The sequence below is a fragment of the Carassius gibelio genome, chromosome A10 (assembly GCF_023724105.1).
Source record: "Carassius gibelio isolate Cgi1373 ecotype wild population from Czech Republic chromosome A10, carGib1.2-hapl.c, whole genome shotgun sequence".
NCBI classification, from domain to species: Eukaryota; Metazoa; Chordata; class Actinopteri; order Cypriniformes; family Cyprinidae; genus Carassius; species Carassius gibelio.
The window spans coordinates 2185446-2207676 of record NC_068380.1 but is presented as its reverse complement, the minus strand read 5'-3'; the positions used below and the strand labels follow the sequence as shown (position 1 = coordinate 2207676).

The 22231-nt window shown below is 35.6% G+C and overlaps 1 protein-coding gene across 8 annotated transcripts in view; it reads right to left on the bottom strand.

The window, feature by feature from the left end:
* The window catches only part of LOC128020810 (membrane-associated phosphatidylinositol transfer protein 2), a 66117-nt gene that overhangs the window by 41588 nt on the left and 2298 nt on the right, over window positions 1-22231 (bottom strand). For 5 of the 8 annotated variants that reach the window (XM_052607544.1, XM_052607548.1, XM_052607549.1 and 2 more), the window contains exon 2: window positions 3141-3335. In XM_052607544.1, the coding sequence (XP_052463504.1) occupies window positions 3141-3218 (78 nt within the window). In that variant the 5' untranslated portion in view covers window positions 3219-3335. Of the gene's footprint in view, window positions 1-3140; window positions 3336-7228; window positions 7569-12638; window positions 13899-22231 lie in introns of those variants that run through there. The other 3 variants (XM_052607546.1, XM_052607545.1, XM_052607547.1) reach the window with 3 other exon arrangements.

The following is a 22231-nucleotide window of genomic DNA, read 5'->3' as shown; positions in this document are numbered from 1 at the left end:
GTTTGGCGAGTTAAAATATATGTGCGCTAAACTTAAACTCGTCATCTTTCTATTCATTTTTGCTGTTTAACCAGTGCGAATGAGACGAGACAGGCACTGCGTTCACGTTTGGTGTTTGTCAACGCCCCTTCGGAGAGAAGTGAACATGACAGCTCGGCTAGTATCAGTGTATCGATATTTAGAGAAATTAGTATTGGTACCGTTCAGATATTTTAGTATCGATATTTATCGAATTTAAATCGAACTTTTCAATATACAATATAAATATGAAAAATTATCTACATAGATTTTTAATACAACACAGAAATATTTAAATCAAAACATTTTTAAAACCTAAATCTTAAATTAACTCAACTTAAGACTGATTCACAGAAATGAATTAAACTTAAATTCAAAGTTTTAGAATCAGAAACGCTATTAAAAAATTACTAGAAAAAAGAAACCCATCTTAAGTTACATGCGTTTAGGAAACTTAATGACCAGACACAAAGTGCACTTAAAATCACTGCAATATCCATGATGTGGCTTAATTTGATCGCCCTACCCAAGCTTGAACTAATCAATCTAAATCCATAATGCACTGGAGTGCATTCAGATGACACACAGTAGCTTACGAAGTGAAAAACTCTTTGGTGCATCCACAGCAGAACTAGTTTTGTTTATATTTCCACCAGCGATAAACATCTGTTCACGGTTCCTGATCAGAGTTCTGCTGTGTAACATGAGGCTAATAGAGCAGCGCTCACAAAAACACACACGCATCGGTTTCATACTACACCAGCGGGGTCACACTGACGGTGTAAAGCATGCCAAACTGTGTGCCTGCCCTCCGCACGCTCATTAGGCCCGCTCTGCGATGGCATGTCAACAGATGGTGCTTATAAACAGCAGAGCTCAGAAAGAACAGAAAAAACCCAAATAAACAAGTGAAACTAACTTTAACAAGGACACAAATGCTCTCTTTAGATGCAGATTCAACGTGATAATTGGCTTCGAACGCCACCAAACAGAAACGATTCGACCATCAGTCATGTGGATGCTACTTCATACTTTCGATGACTCACGCTTTCAGAAATCTGCTAATTAGACAACGTTCCCAAAGGACTTGAAGTCTTCTGCAAGTCAACATCTTTTAGGCTCGATTCTGATGTCCACTTGGCACAAGTGCTTAAATTTAGCATGCCTGTTGCAATTGGACAGTAACGTCCTGGTTGTCTCTTAATACCCCACTGACAACAGCAATGAGAGACAGCTGCGTTGACAGAGCGCTAATTAACCTTATAAGACCATCCAGAGAAAGCCGAGCATGTGGGAAGAAGCTCAGTTAGATCCGTGGCCGTAACCTTGCTGTGAGCTCCAACAACGATCTGAGCACTCATTAAATTTCATGCAAACCTCCGCAGACAGACATTTCACTAGATACAGATCTGTAGAGCGCTATTCATCGAGCGGCAACTTTGTGGCAAACAAATGAACTCAAGAGACTCAATTGATTTCAAAAGAGTTTGACGTTTACATATTACTTAATTATTCCGACATTAATCCAATAAAGCATAAGAAATACAGAGCGTTCACAAACATTGGGTAAACCTAAGGTTAGTAGGACTGCACAATTTGGGAGGAAATCCTAATAGCATCTTTTCTGATAAAAATCGCAATAAAAAGCTCCAGGTTTGCTGTGCTTGCTTGTAAGCCTGCACAATTTGACCAAACACTTTGTGATTATGATATTAAAAAGCTCTTTCACAGGAGTGTCATCTACATTTACACACTGCAGTGGCTCTCTGCCGATGAGCATCAGCATTTCTCCATCAGCTTGCTGGTGGTTTCGGCATCAGCACAATGTCTAAGGTGCTTCCTGCCTCGCCAGCACCCACAACCTGTCTCAAGGGATCACGGGCCAAATTTAGTGAAATATTCAGAGCATGCATTGTGCCCTTCCAAAAATAGATGTGAAACACCATTCTGCAAAAACTGCACATGTGCATCTGATTTGAATGAAGTAGCATGCATGTTACGTTCACTGGATTTGACCCAGAGAGTAAAGCATGTTTCAAAAAGGAAACACCAAACAAGCCAGCTGTGAGTCACAGCTTTTTGTCTGCTACACGCTTCACTTTGCAGAGAAAGAACAGAAAAAGAAGTGCATGACGCGTTTAGAAGAACTCCCAAATACGAACATTCTGCTATTATTCTTTCATACTCCTGTTATTCCTCACCCACAGGCTGTTATTTTTTCTGGGGAACACAAAAGGAGATTCACACAGCTCTTTTCCACACGGTTCACAGTAACCATATGAACCAAACAGGCTAAAATAACACCATAAGGATAACCCAACATAAATCCTCTGAACTTATACAGTAGTTTTCTGTGAGGAACAGACCACTATTTAAGTCACAGATCACAAATAAAATATGACACAGATTAGCCACCATTGGTTTTTGTGTTTAGTGGTCAAACGTTATAGAAGCCAACATTTATATGTAGGGTCCTATGCACAAAAAAAATAAAAAAATAATATAATATATATATATATATATATATATATATGACAGAATGATGGCATAACGTTCTATATTTAGGTAAAATATCCCTTTAATGGTTCAATTAAATGTTAATACTTTAAAACAATGTCTACTTTTTGAAATCATTAAACATACAATTTCTCACAAAATTATTTTAGACCCGTATGAATTCTATTTTATTTATTTTTTTACCACATTTTAAAATGTTTTATAAAATTTTAATAATCAAAAAGCATGTTTAATTGTCTATTTATTTATTTATTTTTACAGTAATAGCGCCCTATGACATGTTTTGTTTTTCAGGAATTCTGTTTTGTGTATTTACATTGAAGGATCTACCTTATATGACACATCTAAAGTCACAACATTTAATTTGGGATCTGTGATAATTGATATTTTTCATAAAGTACTTATTTAAAACCATTGTATGATTTCAAAAGACTTGGAATATAGCTCACAGGTGTGCAAACTACTTTTATGGAGATTTTTTTATTCTTCTTGGAGCTTGACAGACGTGGTCACTAGGAACATTATTGTATGACAAAGATCTGTGTGAGGAGTAATTTTCAATACATTTTTGACTGCTTTGATGTAAGATAAAACCAGGAGCACACCTGAATCATGTAGAGTTGAGCGATGCGGTACTCCTCCACGCTCATGGGCATGGGGATGCGGTACTCTTTTATCAGCATGTTGGCCGTGGAGCGGGGCTGGGGCTGGAAACACTCCGCTGGGTCAGGGGCAAATCCACCAGGACGGCCCTTAGCTCGAGTGCATCAGAGAGAAGGAGCCCAGCTCATTTCTCAGACCTGGGCAGAAAACAGACATATCAGGCGTGAAAATCATCTACATCCAGAGAAAAGCTCCTGAGATCTGAGGCATGCGTACGCAGACCTAAACAAACAAATAAATACTGTGTTTCTCCAGTGAAGATATCGAAACTATAAAGCTTCATCATAAATTGCATACATTTAGCAATAATTGCTTAAAAAAAAAGAAATAAACCTAATTCAAGATATTTGCTCTAAAAACAAGTCCTAATATCTTGGGAAAGTTTGCTTCTTGACTAAATTGACTTCTTGACTTCATCATAAACCGCACAAATTTAGCGAGATTTGTCTAAATGCCTAAAACAGAGAGAAACTTACTTCAAGTTATTTTGCCTACAAATAACCTCCAATATCATATGCAATGTTTGCTTCTCAAATAAATATATATTTTCCTGAAGGATGCTGAGATATTTTTACAGGAAATAAAAGACAAAAATTATTTTGATTAAGAAAAAGATGTGTTTAAAAAGATTAATCACTTTGATCAGGTAAAGTGTCTTAAGATGCTAAAAAAAAAACATTTTGAAATATGTTGAAATATGTTGCAATGGTCAAAGCCATCTCTCATGCACAAATGCATCCATTCACAGAAAAAAAGCAACTGATCTAAGAATGTCCCAGAGATGCATACAGAGAACCAATGAATACATCAATAATTAAAAACAATCATTTAAAGATTTTCTTTTAAACAAGTATTGCATATATGCTCTGAAAACAAGTCTTTATATATTTACACAAGAGTGCTTCTTGAGAAAAAAATCATCATGTTTGAAGGAAGCGGAGATATTTTTACAGGAAAACAAGACAAAAAAATTTTTTATTATTATTTTTAATGTTGAACTGCTTTTACCAAACAAATTGCTTGAGAAGCTAAACTATTTCTTCATTCACAAAGTAGCATACTCTATAACATTACTTCTTGGAAAAACATCTTCAAACTGAAATGCATACAGGATTTTAAAATGGTCTATTTCTCGGTTTACAAAAGTAGCATATTCTATATTGCTTCACAGAAATTATGCATTCAGGCATAGTAGTCTCAAACACATGCAGCACAACCAACTCTCAATTAATAAATGCAGTGTTACTGTACGCCAGCAGTGCTGTAATGGAATCCAACGGTCCAGGAATGACGTCTATGCAAAAACAAAACAAAACACGAGGGGCCTCAATTTGCCCTTCGGCTGCCGTGAGAAATGTACATCCACCTGCTGATGACACCAAGGTCCGGCAGACACCGTAAGTCTCTTGCGGTTCCACTGGGCGCGTCACATGACACAGACCGCTTAGTGTAAGACGGATTATCTGCAGACAACTTCCCCAACTCTTCCCTGAGAGGTAAAGCTGAGCGCATGTGTGCCGAAAGGTGAGCTGGTGTAAACACAGACACCACGGGACTGGAAAACAATCACTGGACATCAACTAAGCAACCATCTCAAGGTTCCCAAGAGGGGCCATGTTAGGTGCAACAGCTGTCGGCGCTAAAAACAGCATCCGTGATGAAAAATATCTAGCTATTTGAGCTATAAATAGCTGGAAGGGCTTGGTTACGTCATGCACACTCGCAGTGAAACGGTTTGCGCTGGCTTCCTGGTGAAAAGGAAGCATTCAACACAATTACAATAGATTGGCTGGACCCTCGACGAGTCTCTAAAAATAGAAACAATAATCCAAGGGTCACAAGAGGAAAGGTTAGAGACTAAACGGGAGTTTTTCACCACTGCTTTATTCCAAGATACTCAGACGCTGGTATTCGTTTAGGAAATTAAAAGGTATTCGTTTAGGAAATTAAAAGCAATAGTGGTTGTTTTCTCACCCTCATGTTGTTCCAAAACTGTATTTATTTATTTTTTTATTACTAAATACATTAATAAATGTATATGTTACATGTTATGAGTGCACTACTGTTCAAATGTTTTAAGAAACTATATTTTAATTCAGTACAGATGCATTGAATTGATGAAACTGATGTAAACACATTTAATGTTGCAAACTATTTCGATTTCAAATGTTTTCTATTTGTTCTTTTAAACTTTCTTTAAAAAAAAAAAAAAAAAAAACGTATCGCAGTTTCCAGAAATATAAAGCAGCATGACTGTTTTCAATTTTGATATTATTATTACTAAGAAATGTTTCTTGAGCAGCGAATCAGCATATTAGAATGATTTCTGAAGATCATGTGACACTAGTGATGCTGAAAATTCAGATTTGCATCACAGCTATAAATGACATTTTACAATATATTAATATAAAAGAATAGTTATTTTACATTGCAATAATATTTAACAATATTACCATTCTTACTGTATTTTTGATGTGTAATATATTTTGATTGCACTTTAAATCATACGTATAGTGTACATTTAGAAATCCTAACATTATAATATACAATATAAAATACACTATGTGATATGATAAAGATTACATTAAACAGTTTGAATAAATTATTTGTGTTATGAAGCATAGATGCTGAAGATCTAAATATAGAAGAAAAGTGACGCAGGTTTGAGTCTAAATTAAGGAAATGAAATACAATAGTTAAGCGTTTTAGAAAGGGTTTTCAACATTTCAACAAAAGGCTAAAACTACTGCATTTATACTCTGTTCACTTATAAATATCAAAATAGGTTTTTGTCATTCTTCCACAGGAAAGACAATAAAAGATCACAACTGGATGGAATAATTGAGAGCAGTAATGGTCAGCGCTGTTGAGTCACAGCTGCCACCACTGGTGCATTTTGGTCTTGAACTAGGTCAGGGCTTGTGGCTAGACCTGAAATATCAGACAAATGCATTAAGACACCATCATGAAGGCCTAAGACGTTCTGCTGCATGCCAGACACTACAGCTGCTCCTTGAACAGACGTCTAACCTATTCTTCAAAGGACATAACAGATGACAACTTCACTCCCACTGAAACCAGTCCGTCCTGATGCCTGTCATGGCATTTTACAACAAAACACAAGCGCTACGGGATTTGTTTGTGTCAGACGTGTCGTGAAACACCGACATATGTACATACTGAAAGGGATTTCAGCACATCATCTTTCTATTTCTCACCAGCTGGTGAAATAATGCCGTACTGCATCGGAGCATGTGTTGCCATCGATCTGTAATGACAAAATAATCACAATTCTCTATAACCGCATCAGATGCAATTTTCCTTTATTATGTTTGGGAAGGTTTCCAAAAAATGTCTCCCGTTGGCAAGTATCTACAGTGCCTATAAGAGGACAGTTTCCTACTGAGAAAGATTTCCCAGGACCTGCGTGTCCAAACAAACGGACACCACAACCCCAAATCTTTCTTAAGCACATATTAGACACAGAAGCAGAATACGGAAGCATGTGAGAGATTTAAAAGAGCGCAAAAGCATTTGATGGTGTAGAAACAGAATTTGATGAGAAATGGAAAAGGTAATCGTTTGTTTGTGTCAAGTGTCCACATGGTAATAAGGCATATCATCATTTCAGTGTGTCGCATTTCAACAGACACCTATAGAACCTGTTTTGTTGAAAAATACAAGGAAATGCTGGCTGTGCTGACATTATCTGAAATGTACAGCCCTACAAAACATCACGCTGACATCACGGTTAACCACTTCCTTCTTGAAATTAAGATTTTACCCCACCTCAACCTCCATCTTAACACGTCAAGGCTCATATCAGTTAAATTGTGAGGTGAGGTGAGGTTATTAGGGTCTTGAAATGCCCAAATCAAAGCCGAGCCGTGCACAGATGGATTTGCATGTGAAAATACTGTGGGATTAATGAGCATTCCAATAGAGAAAGCACAGCATGCACCTGTTTAGCAGTTGCATCAGGTACCAGGTGCTGAGATTCAAGACGTTTATCCAAGCACAGACGTTTTACCTGTTAGATGGCGCTTATCATGCTGTCTATCCAACTGATCCGATCAATGGACAGAAAGCAGCCGGTCCACGTCTCATTCCCAAACACAAGCATTCTAGCATCCTGCCAGCATTGTTGTGCTGTTTTATCTTCTGGTATGAGTGAAGATGTCATCAAAAGCTGCCGGGAAAATATGAAGAAAATCTTTTTTTTTATCTCCTTCTCACTTGCAACCTTTTTCCTCTGCTGTTTCGCCTGTATCCATCTCTTGTGAGGTTATAAAGCTCTGTTGCCATGGAAATGCAAAAGGCTGTCACGGGATTGGCTGGGGTTGGTGTGATGAAGGCGGTCCACTAACTGCTCTGGTGTATGGTCCCGCCCCCTCCTGCTTGCATTCGCTCTTCCAGACTGACTGATAGCTATTCGATTCAGTCAGTGGAGAGGAGCTTAATATGAGCGCAGGTCTGTCAATTAGCATTACGCAGTATCAATAAAAGAAAAGAAAATTAAAAATGAACAGGGAGGGGTCACTGAAAATGGCATAATGACATCAACCTCATGAAAAGACTCAAGCATGCAGAATTCTTTTGTCATTCCTGCACTAGTTTTGGAGGGAAATGTATTTAAACTAATTTAAACATGCCGAGATAAAATAAGTTAAACATCTATTGCATGAATGTGCTGATTTAAAAGGGAAATCTGTAAAATACAGTGGAATAAACGTAAAAAAAATGCTGATTTTAATATTAAAAACCTCATTGCATTCCTGTACTGATTTTGGAGGGAAAACAATGGAACTCTGTGGAATAAATTTAAACACGGTGAGGTAAATATTTAAAACATGTATTGCATTACTGCACTGATTTGGGAGGGAAATCTGTGTAGCAAATTTAAACATGCTGAGGTAAATATTTAAAACACTGTAGTACTACACTATTTGTAACAGAAAGCATAATTAAATTAGTAAAAATATTATTTTTTATTCAGCTGTTCCAATTATGTGGAATTCTGCAGGCACACACATAAGTTACCTGCCAGTAACGAAAACATCTTTTACATTTATGTGCTAAAGTAAAAACACTACAGGGTCCTGCCAGTAACTTATGTACTTCAATGCTTATATTCATTTATTATTTACACTTGCAATGCAACGTAGACTATGGCATCATTCCAATTTGCCTACTACACATCCTAAATGCTATGAAAGTACACATGCTTTTTGAGCTAACATTACCCACAACTAATAATTAGCGAGCAATCAAGATGGATTTTTAATGGCAAACATCAATATCTAGATAGAAGGCAGTGAACTTTAAGAAAAATTTTACATACATTTGAAAACTATTGGTCGACTACTACCCACAATCCCTTGCACTACAGAAAAATGCTGGTTAACTTTCGACATGTCCAGAAGAGAAACATGATGAGGAATGTGACGCTTAGTACACACCATCTTACTAGAAAAGTAAATTCTTCTATCGCACAGTACTGTGAACCGTAACGCAGCCAAAGATAAAAATATGTAAAAAGTGATCTTATCATTTTCTTTTCATATTTTCCACTAGTAAACATATATACCATATATAGCTAATTTTAATTGCAAAATAAATCTGGACATCTGCCATCTGTCTGGTTTGCTCTTGAGAACAGTGTGTTCTTCTGTTTAATCCAACTACAGACATTAATGGCCACTTTGATTTAGGCTACGAAAAAAAACGTGCAAATATGCAATTTCACAGCTCTCTCAGCAAGTTCTGTTATTGATCTTTCAAATGATTACTTGTATGTACCAAAAACACTTTCTGCAAAGGAGTATTGCACAGGAAATTCTAACATAATCATATATGGTACTGCAATTCACTTCAGTGGAAACTTTTAATGATGAATATTAGCTCACTGATGCCACACCACGGTTCCAGGAAACACATCGACCTCTGAGATTAATTGACTTAAACAGTGCTAATGTGAGGTCGGCCCGTAGATTAGATATGTGTGACATTTCATATGGCACTGCCTTAAGCTCTGCAGGGACGCTAAGAGCTCTTTATTGATTTCTTTAAGGTTGGCGTCCAGCACAATTGGGCATCTCGATGCGGTGTACAATTACAGCTACGCATCAGGTTAGTTATTCAGCACAGCACTTTCCAGACGTCTGATTACATACTAAATGCCTACAGCAGAGAAACTGAAAACAATGATGATGTAGCTCATTTTAACAGGCATTCAAATATTTAACACTGTTTATTAGGCCTGTCGAAATATTCAATATATCGACTTATCGTGCAACAAATGGACATCATCTCAATCATTTTTGGTGACGCAATGTATAACCCATTATATTTAATTACACATACATTCCACTTGTGTCTGTATCTTTTGCATCTTGTATAAAACGTGGTGTAGACATGAAAAAAAAGTTGTTTGTGCATTTTTCTTATTTTTTTGTTCTTGTTAATTTGCACTTTTTGTTAGAAATTGTTTATTTACTATTTAATCAAGTTTTTTAAGGTATCTAATATTTTGATCTTTTCCATTATCTAAATATTTTACAAAATTAAAAGTTTGTTGTCATTTGGAAATGCATAGGCCTTCTTGCGTTATTATGCTGTAACATTATGATTATATATTCAGTGGCATGAAATGGTATTTAAAATTACAATATTATTGCTTATCGTAATTATTTCTGGGGTCATATTTCGCACAACAAAAAGTTGTTATTGTGACAAACTACTGTTTATTTAAATAACTATCTGGAAACTCTTGAAGAAACTGTAATATGGCATTATTTTAACCGTTTAATATTTTAAGTTTTCTTTCATATTTGCACTACCATTCCAAAGTTTGATGTTGTTTAAAAAAATAATACTGTTTTTTCATCACAGATGCATTAAATTTAGCAAAAGAGATAATGTCACAGAAAAGTTATTTTGAACTTTACTATTCATCAAAGAAAAAAACATATCATGCTTTCCACAGAAATATAAAGCAGCACAACTTTGGTCAACATTGATAATAATCAGAAATGTTTCAGTAAATCAGTATATTACAATGATTTCTAAAGATCACGTGACACTGAAGACTGGAGGAATGATGCTGAAAATACATATTTGATTACAGGAATAAATTACATTAAAAAAAATATTCAATTAGAAAATAGTTATATTAAATTGTTAAAATATTTGCTGTTTTTACTGTATCGCAGACCAAACTTTTGAAGCTTTAAAAGAAACAAGTGTGTACTATAAAAATGTATACTGTGCCTGTAAAGATTTCACTCACATGGCTATCGTGAGAACCACACTTAAAACCTTAAAAGATGTGGTGTGCATATCTGAGTATGTATTATTCAAAAACAGGAAGTACAATGGGGACTTTGGGTGTGTTTGACATTTCACATCCTTCTAGTCGACCTGACAACAAAACCTGTTGTGTTCAGCACCAAACGCCACTCATCCGTTATCCCCCCATCAGCAGGTTTCTGTTAACAGACCCATCTATCCAGCAACAGCCATTTGTTAAATTTAATTGATCTGAAGTCCTCTGGCGTCTCAACGCTGCCGACACAACACAGATGCAGGAGTCTGACACTCGCTGGCTCTGAACGCACACGACCCACGTCACTGGTCCAGCGTAACTGCTGAACACAACAAAATAAAACAGGGTTTTTAATGTAACACTAAACCTCTGAGCACACAACGGTGACAAATGACTTCCTTCTGTTTCCTTTGCTTTGGATACGTTGTGTAACAAAACAAAGAACGGGACTATTTTGAATATTACAACTGTTGGTGATTGAGATTACACTGGGATATTTGCTATGGGCATCACTGACATGAGAATACTCACACCATTATCCCATTTCTGAGGGTGTCAAAGGCTAAAGCTAATTCTTTCAAGTGAAATAATTAGCTGTGGAAGACCGTAACAAACCTTTGACCTGAAGCAACTTCATCATGCACTGAAAAAAAATTGGTGCAGGATTTAAATCGTTGGCTACATGTGCTTTACAAATCATAGACAGCAAATAATGCATTGAATTAAACGTGAGATTATAAGAAAAACAGAAAGACAAATTATTACAGAAACTGGAGGGAGAACACTCAGAATACCTTAGCAACCATGTTAAAAACAGTCAGAATACCTTAGCAACCATGTTAAAAACAGTCAGAATACCTTAGCAACCACAAAGCAATGCCCTGACAATCAGCCAGACGTAGCATTGAGCTATATGGATTCAAGAAGCATCACTAACATTTTCTATATAAAACAAAAATAAAGTTCACATTAAAACTATCTTTAAAATAATAAATATTTTTTCAGAACTTTGTAAGCATGCTTATGTAAAGTACAATACTTTGGCAATGTGCTATTTTGGAATGAGGGAGCATCACTTATATTTTCTATACAAAATGTAAGTAAATCCTTTTTTTTTTTTACATATTTTTTTTTTAAAAGGTTAATTAAATTAGAAAAAAATATAATACCCTTGTTTTAGTTGGTAAATATTTTACTTTAAAATTATAATATATATTTTCCTCACAATTTTTTTTTAACTTTCATTTTCATAAATATTATCTTTAATATTTACAGAAGTTCAGAAGTTTTCAGTTTTTTTTTTATTAAGTTAATACTCTTTTTCGTCAAGGACACATTAAATTGATTAAAATTGACAGTGAAGACTTCTTTATTATTATAAAATCTATTGTAACACAAATGTATTCATCAAAACAAATATTTAAAACAAATTATTTATTAATGGTTACTCAAATTAGAAATAATGACAGCCACATGCCATTGTTTGAATTGGTTAATATTGGTTAATCCTTTGAAATGGTAATATAAAAATATTTTCTTCTCAAAATTGTTATTTTATTTTTTCAGAACTTTGCAAAGTACAATACTTTGACATGAAAAGTCAGCAGTACTTTGGCATAATGCTATTTGGAATCAAGAAGAATCACTTAAGTATCTATTTCATATTTGTAAAAAAATGTAAAAGATGATAAAAAAAGATGACTTGGTGAAATCTGCCTTTGTAGAATACAGCACCTTGACATAAAAAGAGATAATGTGCATCACTTTCACAACTGAATAACAGATAATCCATTCCAATGTGCTTCCTTTTCAAACTAATCGCACACACTTGCAACGTGCTTCGCTTCCTATGGCGCTTTTCTGAGAACAACATAAAATTCTTATCAGAACATCCGAAGTCTCTTCTGCTTCAGATAAATTAGAGGCAAATAAGTCTGAGACAACGCGCCACTACACAAGACACATGAATAAATGGAGGAAGAGGGAAGCACAAACAAACCCTTGACGTGAGGGGCGGATGATGAGAAAAGGCAGTTTATTTATAGAGCGGCCCAGCTGATAGTGGCTCGCCTCCGTGCTCACTCCTTTCTTTAAATTATTGTAATAAATCACTCACCTCACGGGGCTTTGAGCTCAGATAATCGTCAGCCACTCATCTCATGCCAAGCCTCTCGGAGCTATTAAAAAGCCTTTTTAGAGGCCGGTTGTGGGAAAACTGGAACCTATTGAGAAAAGAGCTTCCGCTGGAGTCTGAGATGCGATGTCGCTGGTGTTGGCGGAGCACATTAAGGGAGCTCGGGGTATAATGCATGAGTTTCATAAGGCGGATACCTGATGCGACTGCTGATATGCTGTTGGGTAATGGGGAGGAACAAATAACGTGGCTAGGAGGGAAAATGCAAAAGCACCATGACATACAAATGCGACCAAACACACGTGAGCCAGAAAATCTCTCAATCTCATTCTCAAGTCAAATCATTACAGGGGTTATTATATGCAAATATGATGCATGTAAGTTGAGAACATGTCATTTTAAATCTAGTTCCTGCTTGTATGTTGGAATACTATGTACAAAATTTATCAATGGAAACTTCTCCTAAACTCTCTCATTCCCCTTCTGTAGCTTTGCATTGCAAATACCTGCTGAAATGACAAATGCAAATCTATAAATCCTCTCAATAAAATGCAAATCGCTTCATGAGTGAGCAACATGGCTCGACAGGATGATGAAAGGGCCTATGGCGTAAGCGGGCCGTTGTGTGCGGTGGCGGGAAAATTCCACTGGTCCTCATGCTTTATCAGATATGAACTTTAAGAGTAACTTTGCTCAACCACAGAAGCCAAAAAGCCTCAACACAGACACCAATGAAAGCTCAAGACACCAACTAGTTCTTTCCTGGTAATGCAACCCTCTACATTCCGAGTAAATCAATTACATATGCGACTAAATTTTACTCTGGGCGACTACATTAGGTCTATTCTTAGCCATTGGCTAATCAATTCTTAGATTTTACTCGCCAGTGTGTGTGTTCAAGGCTATTATAAGATTAACACATTTTCACTCGCTGAACACTGACTCAAGCGACTTCTCTCTCCATCAAGCGATCTGTACTTTTCACTTCATCTCAATAGACGCAAAGCACACCTGTATTTGATGAACTGTAAACTCTTTGTGAAGTCTTACCAAGCTGAATCGACGCACTACATATAAACTATATTCTTTGTTGTCTTCTGTCAAAATAATGGAGTTCATTTAGAATTATTCAACTTTTTCAAACAAGCAGAAGCTAAGCCGGTTTCTCTGGTAGTGGGCGGAGCTAATGCACCATCCCTGTTTTGATATCAGCAAATCAGTTCAACCAAATGCAGAAAACTTGATTAATATTCATGAACCCAGCAGCTCATCAATCCATGGCCGCGGGAAGTGGGGGTGCTGGGGGTGCTGCAGCACCCCCTAGTGACGAGAGGGAGATAAAAACAAATGTAGGCCTATTAAAATATTTTGCACAATTTATAAATTCCTTATGAATATTTTAGAAAATGATTTTGACACACTATTACGTATATTTTGGATTTTAATTTCATATTTTGAGGCCTAATCAACACAGGTTCGGAAGTTACGTTGTCAACGTCAGGCAGGCAGGTTTGTTTGCCGAGTAACGAGGTTTCCCGCTCGTTCCATGCAGAATACATTCATCTTTATATAATACAGCGCACCTCGACATTTGGACACCTGTAACCAGGGCACCCTGCCTGCATGTAGCTTAGGTAAGAGCATTGTGCTGCCGCGCTTGTAACATTTATTTTTTTGGCAACAAGTGTGGGATCAGCTTTGACTAGCCAAGCAATTGTAAGTAGTATACTATAGTATTTTTGGAAGGTGGTGGGGATGGAGAGTATTATTTCGTTCGTGTGTTCTTTGCGTAATGGTTGTGGAGACATGTTAAATAACGTTTAAATAGTCGGAGATTATTTCCTTGTGGTTTGTGTAAAAAGGTTGGAGATGGAGACAGAAAGCTTTATACTGTGCGTGTGTTTTTTGCGTAATGGATGTGGAGAACTGTTCAATAAACAAATTGCTTAAATAGTCAGAGATTATTTCCTTGTGGTGTGCGTAAAAAGATTTTGGAGTTAATAGAGTTGCGTGTGACATAAACGTGCAGTGACTCAAGCCAGCTGCCCAAATCGATTGCATTGTTTTAGCGTTATTGTGAAGTTTGATTAATATTATATTTTGTTGTAATATTATTTGTTGTATCTAAATAAGTTGCATGTATGTATAGGCTATCTGAAATTGTAATGAAAGTAATTATTTCGTTTTCTTTCGATTATTAAACTATTATTTCTGATTCTGCTTCTGCTTCAGATTAATAAGGCATTGCGCATATCTGAGAACTGATGTCTGTGTGTTTCAGACCCTGTGCACTGAAGTGTATATGACAATAAAGTAGTAAATCTCAATGTATTTATTTTTAAAATGTATTTTAAATAGGCCTATAGGCTCATAGGTTTTTTGTCAAGAAAAACAAAAACAAATTCACAGCACCCCCTGTTCAAAATTACTTCCCGCGGCCCTGCATCAATCCGTAGTGCATTGTATATTATTAGTATGGTAGTAGAATTAGTAGTCGTCTTATCTTTTAATAATAATTAATATGATCAATTATCGTTTTTTATTTTTTAATTACAGAAACCCTGAATGACCAAGAATATCTTAAGCATCAGCACCAGTCTTAAGTTCAGTTAAAATTACAACTATGCATTCATAAATAGTTACCAAGTTTTAGTTCTAATCACTAAAGTTCTATCATTAAATGTCATAATATAATGCTTGACTGACTGATTAAGAAGCTAAGATTTAAGAAGCTGTGCCATTTTACAAAGATAAGCTGATTGGAATCATATATGTTTGTGTGTTTGTGTGTGTGTTAAATAGTATATCAGTCTGGCGAGTAAACTAAAAATTGTACTAGCCAATGGCGATTATATTTCCAAGGTGTGAGTAGAGGGTTGTAATGATGAAAACCATAAATGGAAATACTGCAGTTTTGATGCAACAAGCCATTTTTAATTTTATGCTGTGTAACTATTGAAAAGACATGGTGAGTATGAAACATCAGTGTAGAACAGAACGATTTGGGCTTGTATTGATTTTTATGTGAAATTAGCATAACTTGAGGCTTGAGAAATCGATCACACTGTTGAATACTGCATCAGGTGTTTGATATTGAGTATCATTTTTTGCAGCAAGGAGATTAAACCGAAACCTCACAAGAAAACAAAATACACAGATCTACAAACTCCTGCACATTCGATTGTTTAAAACGATGCTGGAAATATTGAATATCAGGACTGTGGATCATCTAATAAAAAGACTAGATATCTTTAGGCCTTTTGACAATATTAAATATGTATATTGATATTTATATTTATAAATAATTGAATCAGTGTTCTGAATCATTAAAACTGAGAGCTTGACATAATTAATGAAATGACTAACTTGCTACTTTAATATTTTAATACACTGGTCAAAGACGAAATATCCATTTTATGTCTGAATCAAAAAACAAAACAAAAGTTTGGAGTCAGTACATTTTTTATTCTTTTTTAAAAAATTTTAGAAATTAAAACTTTTATTCAGCAAGAATGTGTTAAGATTTTTAAGATGTGATAGTAAAGATTTATATTGTTAGAAATTATTCTTTTTTTACTTTTTATTCATCAAAGAATCCTGAAAAAAAATTAGCAATTTCAAAATTCAGCATTGCATCACAGATAAATTATAGTTTAAAGGATATTAAAATGGAAACCATTATTTTATATTGCAATAACATTTTACAGGATTACATTTTTTTTCAGTTTTTTTTTTTTATCAAATAAACTAAGTCTTAATGAGCAGAAGAGACTTCTTTAAAAAACATTACTGATTCCAAACTTTTGACCGGTAGTGTACATAGAAAGCCTATTCAATTCAAGTAAAGTGACTACTTTAATGTTTCTATAATTTTAGTGAAATATAATGTCAAAATATGGGTGAAAAAAAACGTTCCACTGTCATTCAGCATAACATACTGTATATTTATGTAAAAATGAAATAAACATACTTAGATTGACTATATATATATATATATATATATATATATATATATATATATATATATATATATATAAAGTGATCATACTATGATAATTTATTATATTTTAAATGATTCTTGCTTAAATTCTTTAAATGCTTTAAATTCTTTAAATTCTTGCTGACAAGTGCGTAAAAACTAGTGGTTTCAAGGACAGTGGCAAATATTGGTAAATATTTAAAATGGCAATTAATTAGTTTTGGGGGAAGTACTATGATTCTAAATAGGGTCATCAATCAAAGTCACGGTGGGCGTGGCCTCAAAGCACAACACTCGGCCAAATACCATTAGCGCATGGACAGGCCCCAAACCCAAAAAGTGAAAAATACACCACTGCTTCTCGCATCATTAATGGGATGCCACTCGGAGTCACAATGAACAAAACCAACACCCCACCCTGGGCCCATTTATTACCAAGATTAGGCATCTATTAAGACCAACTGCCCATTTCCCGATTGCATTCATTAATAATGGTGTTCTACTTTATGAATGGCTAGAATGGCTACTGCCCACACACAAACCAAAACCTGAAGAACTGATGTTACAAAAGAGGTTGCAGCAGGTAGATCCACCCTAATGGAGTGGTCCTTTCAGTGTATTGCCTTTCCGAGTCTATTACTGTAAGTGGGGCGGACAAACACTATTAACATTTTAAAAGACAGTGACGTTTCACTCTGCCGTCACAAGCAGCATGAGCGCAATAACACATGGGGATACTACTATGCAACTTTTTCCATTTGTGAAATTGGGACGAGGTCAGTGGATGGATCATTTCAATACAGAGAGGCTTCTGATGGTGTCAGCCAACGTGTTTGAAGGGATAATTCACCCTGTAATGAAAATCATTCAATATTTGCTCACCATCATGTCAATCCAAACCCATTTGAGTCTCTTCATCTACTGGTTTTATATCAACCACCAGTTGGTGACCATGTCTCCCAAGCTCCGAAACTAAAGTGACACCAGAACTATTAAAGTAGCTCAGACATGAAGAAATATGATAGTTTAGTTTGAGAAACAGACCAAAATAAAGTAATTATTTGCTCCATATTTGAATGGAAAAATAATAGCAATAAAAATGAATAATTCCAGTCTGTTCATCATACAAAACATGACTTCAGAAGACTTGAAAGATACACAGTGCTCTTTTTTTTTGGAGTGTGACAGATATGGTCACTATCGAAAAAGAGCTGCATGATTGAACATCATTCCACCACTGAACAAAAATGTTCAAAATGTAACTGCGAGTTTTCATCTTGCAATTCTGACTTTTTCTCGCAATTGCGAGTTTAAATCTTACAAGATATAAACAAGAAATTAGTTATGAGTTTTAAAGTCAAAATAGCAAGATTTAAACTAGCAACTGACAGTTATAGAGTCAGAATTGTCAGATATAACCTAAACTCTTTTAGGTTATTGCGAGAACTAAAGTCAGAATTGCAAGAATATATATGAGATACAAAGTCGAATTCTGCGTAGATAAATACTCTTTTCTCACAACTGCAAGCTCATAACTTGCAATTGTGAGATAAAAAGTCACAAATATATTTTTTTTATAACACACAATCACAAGTTATAAAGTTAGAATTTTTTGAGATATAAATTACGAGTTAAATTCTCACAATTCTGACTTGCAACACAAAGTTGCAATTAATAATCTCACAATTCTGAGAAAAAAAAAGTCAGAACTGCATGATATAGATTTGCAATTATGACTTCATAACACATAATTGCGACTTTTTTATCTTACAATTCTGTCTATTTTTGTGATACAAAGTCGCAATTATCTTAAAATATTTATTCAGTGGTGGAAACAAGCTTCCATTGAAGAGACAAGAGGGCGATTAGTTTTAATTTTTTCAGTAAACCATTCCATTAGGATCCCAAGATCATTCTGGTTACGGTTCCTGTAAAACAGATCTAGAACACAGATGCTGCTCCCCTCGTCAACTGCGGGAATCAACTCTTCCAGATCAGCTGAGCTTACTAATGAGCAGAAATGGGAATAGAGATGTCGATGGAGATGCTATGGTTATTTGTAACTTTCTGTAAGTTATATAAAAACACCCAAGCAGATGCCCACACAGCTCTTCTGCCAACACCAACTCACTTCCTGCTACAGTATGCTTATTACCGAGCACAATGGGTATATTTGGAAGCGGAGATACCAGTGGTGCCCAGTGGAAACGTTTGCCAAGACAATCCAGCAAGAAACAGGATGGGACGCATCAGTGCTGGAATGACTGAAGGGCTCAAGGAGATCCGGAACAAGCTATGCTAAACATGACACAAAGCGCTCACACACAAACCTACACACTTCATTTATTAATGGTCTTACCTGAGAGATATACAGTGTCTGGAGTCCAGAGGGTCGAGCGTCTCTGTTACACTCTCGGAATGCTCGAGGGAAAAGTGCTACTGTTACACAGGTTAACAGATCCCTGTGTATGTGAACGACTGTCAGTCATATCATGCGTTCAAACACGAACGCAAGATTTTGCTTTTGCAATCATTCATTCTAAAAGAAATGATGGTTCTGTCCATACGAAGTGATTTTGGTAGTTTCCACTATGGTGCAAAATAAAACTCTAGAAAAACTAGAGTTTACATTGAAAATGGTCTCGCAGACGTGTATGCAAGACTGTAATATTAGCAATTTATGTTGTGCAGACACAGTTGAAGAGCAGGTTTATGGTTAAAGATCAGGTCATATGTGTTTCTGAAAAATATCGCTTTTGCAGTTTATAAAGTAGCTATACTTAAATGAAAACAATCTGCAAAGTTGTTAATCAAAAATGCATGATAAATAAAGATACTGTCTCTAAAAAGCAGTGGTGTAATCTAAAAAAGTAAAAATACTTTGTTACAGTACTTAAGTATTTTTTGGAGTATCTGTACTTTACTTGAGTTTTTATATTTCAGGCAACTTTTATTGCACTACATTTCCTAATTAAAATGTATACTTTTATAACGATACATTTCCCCTAAGTATATTCGTTACTTACTAAAAAAATAGTCCGAAGAACACAGACTGCAGGAAAGCAGGTCTGACAACAGTGGTCTGACCTCTGACGTTCACAAGTTAGATTCCTAAAAAAAACACCTTTGCTCATGTGCAAACAAATGCGCGCAGACCACAACCGCGGATGATTTCATTTCCCACTCAAGTCGAGGCTGGGGTGTGCGATATACAGCATCGTCTGCGATAATATGGTATGTGCTGTTGTAATGATGTGCAATCTGACGTTATCAAGTAAGCTATATCACCAAATCACACACAGAGTGCACACACACGGATTTATTAGTTTATTAAAACTCAATATTCCAGGCATTCTAAATTGTATATGGCAAAAATGCTTCTGTATGCGTTTTATATTTATATTTTTTTATTGTAGGCTTAGTAGCGTTTTTCTGCAGATGAAGTAAGTTCCAAACGAAGATCACAGCACTGTTTTGCATCTCTGAGCAATGGACAGGGTTTACTAATTGAATGAATCAGCTTTTTGAATGAATCGGTTGAATAAATGATTCAGTGATTCACTCATTAACACAGCCAAATGCTTTGTTTCTGAATGAATCAGCCGTTTGAATTAAACGGTTTGAATCTTAATGACTCACTCATTAACAGTCACTTGCTGTCACATACTAGCAGTTTTAATTTCACATTTCGACTATTTTTACTTTTTGCTTGTACTTTTTTCTTTCAATAATTAAGATTTTAAGATTTACTTAAGTATCATATTTGAATAATCCACACCTGCCCGTGAAATAGGAACAGACTCTGACCCCACAAACACTTCTGCTATTAGTGCGTTTACATAATGTTGAGAAGACAATGAACAAAGAAATACAATACAAACCTTTTGTTTTGTGCATGTCATTTTATCAAGGACTGCTTCTGAAATCTTGGCTTTTACAGTATCTTCGTTGGCTTCTATTCTTCTTCATTTTGATTAACAAGCTCTCTGGAAAATATGGCCTGCTCTTTAAGTAATGTTGCAAAAATTGGAAAAAGAATTACATAAAACTTGTGTACAATAGAGAGGCTTCATGTCAAAACCTGTAAGAGTAATACACCACGGGTTCCCTCAAGATTTCCCTATGGGTTTTTATAATGGTGGTTATCAATTTATGAGTAAAATAAGGTCTTTGGTAAATATAAATTGACAATACTTGGATGTTTTACAATACTCTATAACCCAAATTGCACACACCCATACTGAATATGAGAATTAAAAAAAGACGTATGTTTCTTATGAGTAACTACATAAGAACGGTTGGTGTGTGACCAGTTTGTGCAATAAAACATCACCAAGTCATGTTTACCACAGACTTATTTTACTAGAAAAACCCCATTAAAAAACCCATAAGAAAATCTTGAGGGAACCCATGGCGAATTATTCTTCTGGGTTTTGATGTCAAGTCTTCAGCTCTCGATTACATTTGGTTCATTTATCTGCTTTTTTTTTTCCAAAGTCTTTTCTTTTTCACTTGCACTCTAAAAAAAAAAAAAAGGTGCAAACGCTGTCACTAAGGCAGTACCTTTACAAAAAGTAACATCTTTGTACAATATTTATCCCTAAATGGTGCATATTGGTACCTTAAAGGTGCATACTGGTACCTTAAGGTAGATATTGATCTATAAAATGTAAAAAGGGTACCACCCGAGTGACAACTTTGGTAAAGTATTATATAAAATGCGTGGCTAGTTTTATGATTTGGTTTCAGACTTTCATCTTTTCAAGTATTAGAGTATATTGAGTTGATTCTCAAAAACAGCCATTTCTACAGTACATTCTTATTTAATGTATAAAACCATTTTTGGGTTGAATTTCCAGCAAGGATATCCATATTGTTATATATATTGTTATATATATATATATATATATATATATATATATATATATATATATATATATATATATATATATATATATATAGTTAGTTATTGTGCTATGAAATTCTTAAAATTGGACTCAAGAAAAAGCCACTGTAAAAAACCAGGCTCAGCACTGGCTCTTTCACAATAATAACACAATGGCTCAAATCAACATATGTATGTTCTGTAGCAGATTGGTGGCCCCTAGCACACTTGCTTGCCTTGTTTGGAGGGAATTCATTTCAGTGTTTACTATTGGGCTATAAATAACAAGGTGCAACTGTGTGGTGTGTGTCGCCCCGCCGTCCGCTTCTCTCTCTCGACTGTGGCATCGCCCGCTGCTAACAGTGTCTGGCTCATATTGGCATACCGTCACGAGCCTGGCAGCGGCCTGCCTTGCCTCCGTCCACCCGTACATCCCTGTAGCCATTAGCAGACGTTCTCCGGCCGGGGCGGGAGCGGAGGAGGAAGTGGAAGCCAATCAATACTGTGACTCATTCTAACTACGATGGCTGCTTCATAACAGGATTCATTAAGAACAAACCTAATCATTTTGGCAGGATAATTAGATACAGGGAAGCAGTTTTTCCCTCTCCCTCGATTTGCTTGAAAAGAACATGGCAAACTATGAGGTCTCGCTAACTAAAAATGTACAATTCCGTGACAAGTTAATTGTGACCCTGCGATTAAGACGTG